This window comes from Hyaena hyaena, unplaced genomic scaffold, assembly GCF_003009895.1.
Source record: "Hyaena hyaena isolate Hyena2069 unplaced genomic scaffold, ASM300989v1 scaffold_229, whole genome shotgun sequence".
Classification (NCBI taxonomy): domain Eukaryota; kingdom Metazoa; phylum Chordata; class Mammalia; order Carnivora; family Hyaenidae; genus Hyaena; species Hyaena hyaena.
This window is the reverse complement of record NW_024080861.1, coordinates 2,402,305-2,410,340: the sequence shown is the minus strand read 5'-3', so window position 1 is coordinate 2,410,340 and position 8,036 is coordinate 2,402,305. Positions and strand designations below refer to the sequence as shown.

The 8,036-nt window shown below is 49.8% G+C and overlaps 1 protein-coding gene across 1 annotated transcript; it reads left to right on the top strand.

Annotated features, from left to right (window-relative positions):
• Positions 1 to 4,915: 4,915 nt before the first annotated feature.
• CITED2 (Cbp/p300 interacting transactivator with Glu/Asp rich carboxy-terminal domain 2) lies at positions 4,916 to 6,483 on the top strand. The gene is made up of 2 exons (XM_039243586.1): positions 4,916 to 5,091; positions 5,558 to 6,483. The coding sequence occupies exon 2, from the start codon at positions 5,566 to 5,568 to the stop codon at positions 6,382 to 6,384; it is 819 nt and encodes a 272-aa protein (XP_039099517.1). The 5' UTR covers positions 4,916 to 5,091; positions 5,558 to 5,565; the 3' UTR covers positions 6,385 to 6,483.
• The last annotated feature ends 1,553 nt before the right edge of the window (positions 6,484 to 8,036 follow it).

The following is an 8,036-nucleotide window of genomic DNA, read 5'->3' as shown; positions in this document are numbered from 1 at the left end:
TGCAGTGACAGCTCCTACCCCAAATCATGCTACACACCAGTAAAATATCGGAATTCTCCATCACAGTCCTCACAAATGAGGGAGAATAGGAGAGGAAGAGGAGAAGGGCAGATAGGGACTGTCGTCACACCTCATGTTCAGACAGATGCTCCTGCCTGATTATGGTGACCACATGGATGGTGGAATATGAGCTCTTTTCTCATCAGCCACGACCTAGAGTCAAAGTCTTAGGTGGTGGGGGAGGGGAGAAAAGGCCCAACCAGTGTCTGTCTGTTTCTTTCTCTTCCCTTCCCCCTAATCCCTCTGAGAAGGAGGTCATTTTTTGTTTGTTTGTTTGTTTCATTTTGTTTTTTGTTTTTTTACTCTCTGAGATGCAAAATCCTCTTTCTGAAATGACGAAAGTAATCCTTTCTTGTCAGGGTAAAGATTAGGCGAAATCACGTATACAAAGGACAAAACCTAGTATTAGACCCCACCCTAGCCCCTAGCCCCTAGCCTCAAGCCCACCCTACCTCCACAGCTACAAACTCTTCCATACGTTTTTTGAAGGTGGGTTCTTCAGTCGGCCTTCCCTCAACAGTTTCCTGAAGCTCAAAGCTTACCTCAGAAAAGCTCACACTGATAGGGACCTACCTCCATAACTCAACAGTCAATGACCCCCAGATGAGCTATCTTCCCAAATAGATCACAGTCTTGTTCAAGTACATGATAGGCCACATGCAGACAGTGGTGCTCTGCTGTTCTTTCCACTAGATTCTTCTACCTCCAGCCTTGAAAGTAACCTTCTCCAGAAAATCTTCTCTGACCTCCTTCCTCATAAATCCTTCAAATAAAAATTTTTAATGTTTATTTATCTTTGAAGGAGAGAGAGACAGACACAGCATGAGCGGGGGAGGAGCAGAGAGAGCGGTTGACACAGAACCGCTCACAGAACCACAGAAGTGGGTTCCAGGCTCTGAGCTGTCAGCAGACACAGGGCTCAAACTCACAAACTGTGAGATCATGACCTGAGCCGAAGTCGGACACTCAACCATCCAGGCGCCCCTTTCATAATCCTTCATTTAGTTTCCCTCTGTACCTCTGCTATATTTCATTCATTCATTCATTCATTCATTCATTCATTCATTCATTCATCTGGTCAGGAAAAGACTAACCATGTCAGGACTGGTTTGAAGGAACAAACAGGCAAGGTCTTCACTCCTGGAGCTGCCAATCTCATGAGGGGAAGACAGTAAAAATTCAATACGCAACGTATCAGGTGGAGAAAAATGCCAAGAGGCAAAACGAAAAAGGCAAACAAGGGTATTGCTGTTTGGGTGGGATAGTCAGGAAGACCTCACTGAGGTCGTGTCTGAGCAGAAACATGAAGAAATGAGTGTGCAGGCCAGCAGGATAACTGGGAAGATATCCAGGCAGTGTCTTTTTTTCCAGAAGGGCAGGGGTCTTGTGTTACTCAGTTTCTCCACCACTGGGATAGGTGGAATTACGTCACTCCAAAACAGATATGCTAGAATCCTAACCCTCAGTACTTCAAAACGTGACCTTATTTGGAGATGGGATCTTTATAGAGATAATCAAGTTAAAGTGAGGTCATTAGGATAGGCTCGAAACCAATTTGACGGGTGTCCTCAAAAAAGGGGAAAGTTTAGAATTGTGCACACAGGACAACACCAGCTGGAGATAGAGGCAGAGATGGGGTGATGCCCAGAGAAGCAAAGGAACACTGAAGGTGGCCTACAAATGACCAAATCTAGGAGAGACACAGGGAATAGATTTCTCCGCCACAGCCCTCAGAACCAGCCCTGCCCACACCTTGATCTTGGACTTCGAGCCTCCAGAACCGTGACAACAAATTCCTGTTCTTTCAGCCTGAGCGGCATAAACAAAGTCTGTAGTACTTTCTTATGGCAGTGCTGGGAAGCCACGTCTCTCTGTGAAGGTCACACATAGACCATGTCCTTACCTGGGTTCAGAGGATAAACCCTTGGCTCCATGGGCTTGTGCATACCCCTGGATGACAGAGAGGACTGTAACTGCCCCTACATGGACTCCCTGCTTCTGGTCTTACTTTCGCAATCCATTCTCCACAGTACTGTCCTGATACCTCTGAAATAAAAACGCCTCACCTCACCGATTCACAAGCCTTCACTTGCATCTCCTCGTCTTCAGCACACAACCCAAATTTCTCAGCTTGGGAACCAAAGAGCACAGGATCGAGCCCCAGTTCACCCCTCCAACCTTGCCCTTCTCATCTCTGTCCCTTCCTGGGGTGGCCTAACCTCTACTCATCCTCGGGCCTCAATTTAGTCCCCACCTACACTGGGAAGCCTTCCCAAGCCCAAGGCCCCTGAAACAAGGTTAGGCGTCCCTCCTGGGTGCCTCCAGAAGCCCTTGTGCTGTTGCTGCATTTACTACAGCGTGCCCAAAACCCGTTTGTCCGTCTCTTCCTTTTGAACACTAGTGCCCATTCGCGTCGTTTCTCTAGGCGCTAAGAAAGTGCCTGGTGCTTAGGGCACCCTCACTGGACGGATGAATAAATGAACAAAGCATGCCACGTTTTGACCGGCTGGTCCCAGAACTCAATTTTTTTCCCTTTAAGGGGTGGGGGTGGGAAGGTGACCTTTGAAGAGATTTCCTAACAGTATGTGGAACCACCAGAGCTCGATGGGGCTGCACCTTTTCTTAATGGCTGCCAGAGGAATTTAGATTAGGCATTCAAGAGCTGACCCTTGTGTCGCAAGACAGTGCAGCCTGAGGAAGGGAAGTAAACAATCTATCTGACCATTTTTGAGTCTGGGGTTGACCGGAATTTTGGAGCCTTTTTTTTTTTTTTCTTTTTTCTTTTTTAATAGCGAGTGGCACTTTCAGGTTTCTTCCCAGCCTCTGATTCTGTAACCGCAAGACCATGACCTACAGGTAAAAGTGGTGGGTGGACAGGAGAAGAATTACTCCAACCAACAATGCAATGTGTTCTGTGCACAAGTCTCCAAGAAGTAAATCTTTTTGAGGTTTAAATATCATTGCACTCACAGTTACAAATGCTGAAGAGCCTGGAAAAGGACAGAGCAAAACACAGTAACAATGTTTAAATATGTATATATTTACATATATATTAAATATAAATGTATATATCTAACTAGAGGAAGACAGAGGGATAACAGATTCCCATAATGAGGATTCGCTCGCAATCCTCAGGATTTTTGCAAATTCCTGAAAGGGGAGACGTATCAGAATTTCCAGTCCTCAAAAAACAGGGCCTAAAAAAGTCTTGTGTGCAAGGGAGAAAAGGAGGGGTGGAGGGCGGGGGACTAGCTCTTCGCAGCAGGAAGTCTTCAATGGCTATCGAGTTATGAAGAAACAACTCCGAACAGAAGTCCTTATTCGGAGCGCTAAACTCGCTTTTACCACATAAAGAGCAATATAAAAAGCTCGGAGCAGCCTCATCATGGTGTTGGGGAAACAACTCGGCTTCCCCAAGTGAGAAAGCAAGAGAGCTCCGAGTGGTAGCCCAGACCGGCGTTAGGGTTTTTATTTGCAAGTCAATGAGCCAAATGGACGACCAGGCTACTTGTGCCGCGTTCTGGGAAGCAAGGTTATTATTATCGCCTATTGCCCCACTGAACAATTTCACTGAAAAGGAAGAGTCCCAGCAGTGTGTGTGCGCACGGTGCCACACGGGACGTGCAGCTACGTGCCCACCTCCAGAACGACTTTATTTACAAAGCGATTACCATGTTATCTATTTGTTTTCCTTTTCCAGCAACAGCAGCTTGACTCAGCCCTCGAATTTCTTAATTACAAACCCGTTCGCTTCTGAATCAACCCCAAATCGTCAGGCAGAGCCCGGAGGGAGGCTGTGCAAGTTTGCACACACCCCCACCTCCCGGATCAAGGGCAACAGCAGAAGCAAGAAACTGTGTATGTGCAAAAAGGTGGATCTGGGGACGAGGATCGCTGAGTTTGTTTACAGAGCAGAGACGCCTCAGCTCGGATGCCAAAGCTACCAAGAGCTGCAAACGCAAACTTAGCAGAAGCACACGTACCCCGGGAGCGGCGAGTGGGCCCGAAAGCGCGGACCGGACTCCAGGGCGCGGGAGCGGAGGCGGCCGGGCCCGCGGGCGCGCTCCGTCCACCTGCAGCCGCTGCCGCTCCCCGCCCCCAGCTCCTGTCCTTGAAAGGAGTGGGGGTAAAAAAAAAAAAAAAAAAAAAAAAAAAAAAATGCATCTACACTCAGAATAACTAGATCAGGTTTACCCAGTGTCCCTATCAAAACACAAAGGCACAGCCCGGGAAAGTGTGCTCGGGGAAGGGGCATTATTTGTCCGGGTATTTAAAACCCCACTCGGGGAAACACAGCCTTTCTTCGCAGCCCGGGGGAGAGGGGCGGACGGTTTGCAAAGCCGGGGGGGCAGAAGGGCACTGTGCAGGAAGGGCACTATGCAGGGCACCCCCTTTGCCCGTAGAAGGCAGCCGGCCCAGCTCGCTAGGTGAGCCGACGGAGTGCTGCGGGAGGGGGGATCCGGCCCGAGGGGTGCATTCCGTTTTCCTCGCTCTTCTCGGGGCAGGCGCTACTTCGGGGCTAGAAGTGCAGGGGGCATTTTCTTCCCGCTCCGAGGGCGACCAGGCTGGCCGGGGGTGTGTGGGCAGGGAGGAGACCAGAGTCCGGCGGCACTGAGGCGGCGCCTGGGCCCGCAGCCTCTGCGCACGTGCCTCTGGCCGCGGGGACGCGGCTCCGCTACCCGGTCCCGCGTGCCCGGGGCTCCGGTGTCCGCGTTTTGCCGCCGCCCCGCCCGGGAGGCTCTAGCTCCGCCCTTCCTGAATCCCTTAAATTAACTGTGGCCAAAGCCCTAAGAAACACAGCTCATTGTTGGCAGCTGCCGGGCGGTCTTACCGAGCTGTGAGGGCAGCGGAGGGGACATAAAAGGGAACGGCTCCGATTCTGCTCCGGCGGCTGCTGCAAGAGCTCTGCGCCGACGTCGCGACCGCGAGCGCCCTGCACCCCGGGAAGGCCCCCTCTATGTGCGGCTGAGCCGGTCCCGGACCCGACGATCCCGCCCTCGGTCTTCGGAGCAGAAATCGCAAAGACGGAAGGTAAGCGCGGCGGGCGAAGCTGGCTGGGGCGCCTGCCAGCCCAGTCCTCCGAGGGCTGGGTTTGCCCGGAGGAAGAGCGTGAGGCGGAGCTGGGGAATAACAACAGGATGTGCAACAACAGGATGAGGAGGGCTGATTTAATGCCTGAAGTTCGCGGCACGGCTACGGGGCACTTCCTTTATTAGGCGACTTCGGGGAGCAGAGGGGGGTGTGGGCACGGGTCCGCCCGCCCGACCGCAGGGGAGCGGGCTGTTTGTTCGGCGCCCAGCTCTGTGGCGGGTGGCAGGTCCGCCGCCGTGGCGAGCCCCGGGTGCACGGGCTGCTAGCAGGAGCCTGGGGTTAGTTAGTGGTTCGCAGCCGACGTGCGTCCGGGGAGCCCAGGGGACACAGGCAAGAAAAAGTGGGGTGCGCCTTGGTGGGCGGCACGTGTGGCGCGAGTCTTACCGTCTGCCCTTTTCACTTTCAGGACTGGAAATGGCAGACCATATGATGGCCATGAACCACGGGCGCTTCCCCGACGGCACCAACGGGCTGCACCACCACCCTGCCCATCGCATGGGCATGGGACAGTTCCCGAGCCCCCATCACCACCAGCAGCAGCAGCCCCAACACGCCTTCAACGCCCTCATGGGCGAGCACATACACTACGGCGCGGGCAACATGAATGCCACGAGCGGCATCAGGCATGCGATGGGGCCGGGGACTGTGAACGGAGGGCACCCCCCGAGCGCGCTGGCCCCCGCGGCCAGGTTCAACAACTCCCAGTTCATGGGCCCCCCGGTGGCCAGCCAGGGAGGCTCCCTGCCGGCCAGCATGCAGCTGCAGAAGCTCAACAACCAGTATTTCAACCATCATCCCTACCCCCACAACCACTACATGCCGGATTTGCACCCCGCTGCAGGCCACCAGATGAACGGGACAAACCAGCACTTCCGAGATTGCAACCCCAAGCACAGCGGCGGCAGCAGCACCCCCGGCGGCTCCGGCGGCAGCAGCACCCCCGGCGGCTCCGGCGGCACCTCGGGTGGCGGCGCGGGCAGCGGTAGCGGCGGCGGCTCCGGCGGCGGCAGCAGCAGCAACATGCCCGCCTCCGTGGCCCACGTCCCTGCTGCAATGCTGCCGCCCAATGTCATAGACACTGATTTCATCGACGAGGAAGTGCTTATGTCCTTAGTGATAGAAATGGGTTTGGACCGCATCAAGGAGCTGCCCGAACTCTGGCTGGGGCAAAACGAGTTTGATTTTATGACGGACTTCGTGTGCAAACAGCAGCCCAGCAGAGTAAGCTGTTGACTTGATCGAAACCCCGGCGAAAAGAAATCAAACCCCCAACTTCGGTGTGAATTAAAAAAAAACAAAAAAAAAAAAAAAGAAAAGAAACAAAAAAAAACATTCCCTTAGACACAGTATCTCGCTTTTCAGATCTTGAAAGGTTTGAGAACTTGGAAACAAAGTAAACTATAAACTTGTACAAATTGGTTTAAAAAATTGCTGCCACTTTTTTTTTTTCCTGTTTTTGTTTCGTTTTGTAGCCTTGACATTCACCTCCCTTATGTAGTTGAAATATCTAGCTAACTTGGTCTTTTTTGTTGTTTGTTTTTACTCCTTATTTCCTCACTTTCTCCAGTGCTCAACTGTTAGATATTAATCTTGGCAAACTGCTTAATCTTGTGGATTTTGTAGATGGTTTCAAATGACTGAGTTGCATTCAGATTGACGAGTGAAAGGAAAAATTGCATTAGTTGGTTGCATGAACTTTGAAGGGCAGATATTACTGCACAAACTCTGCCATCTCGCTTCGTTTTTTTAACTATGCATTTGAGTACAGACTAATTTTTTAAATATGCTAAACTGGAAGATTAAACAGATGTGGGCCAAACCGTCTGGATCAGGAAAAGTCATACTGTTCACTTTCAAGTTGGCTGTCCCCTCCCCCATATGTACAGACAATAATAAGGTGTGGAATGTCGTCAGTGGCAAACATTTCACAGATTTTTATTTTGTTTCTGTCTTCAACATTTTTGACACTGTGCTAATAGTTCTATTCAGTACATGAAAAGATACTACTGTGTTGAAAGCTTTTTAGGAAATTTTGACAGTATTTTTGTACAAAACATTTTTTTGAGAAAATACTTGTTAATTTATTCTATTTTAATTTGCCAATGTCAATAAAAAGTTAAGAAATACTTGTTTTCTAGAAGTCATTTGGGGGGTGGCTGCTCCTTTTGGTGGCTTTTTCTCTCTTGAAGTTGAACACTTTATTGATGAGAGTAAGCATTCCAAAGGATAAATTACAGGACACTAAAAACAGGTCATGATGAGCTTAAGTGGAGAGCAGGATTTAACATAATTGGCATAATACTTCATTGTTATCATTGTAACGTGCCTCTTGGTGTGGTTTAATCAGAAGCTGCAAAGTTGTCAAAGAGCATTTTTTTTCTTAATTGCCATCATATTCAAGTGTACTCCAGAGTTAGGGAGGTTTGTAACACTAAATATTAATAGAAATTTTTTTCATGGGGTGGGAGGGGGGGCAACCAAGTGTTTCTAGTCATACCTGATTCGACTATGTAAATGTAGATCAGGATAATATACCGGGAGATTGGTGAGGGTGGCATTAAACATAAATCTACCTTTATCTCTAGTGACGAATTTTATTTCTCAGCAAAAGACCTAAGGAGAGGCACACATTTTCAAGCTTAATCTCTGAAATAGCTTCTGACTGGTTTATAGTCCTAAGAGGAAGAGGGGGCAGAATTCCACCTTGAGGCTTTCTATTTTGTTCTATAATATTTAAAATTTACACAGGGAGGTTGATTCAAAGGTCAAATTACAGTCATCACAGGATCTTCCCTTTCAAGCATGCCCTGTTTTCCAGAATTCCGAGCCTTTTCTGTTACAGACAAGGGGTGCAAAGAACATAAGGATAGGATTGTTTAATTTTA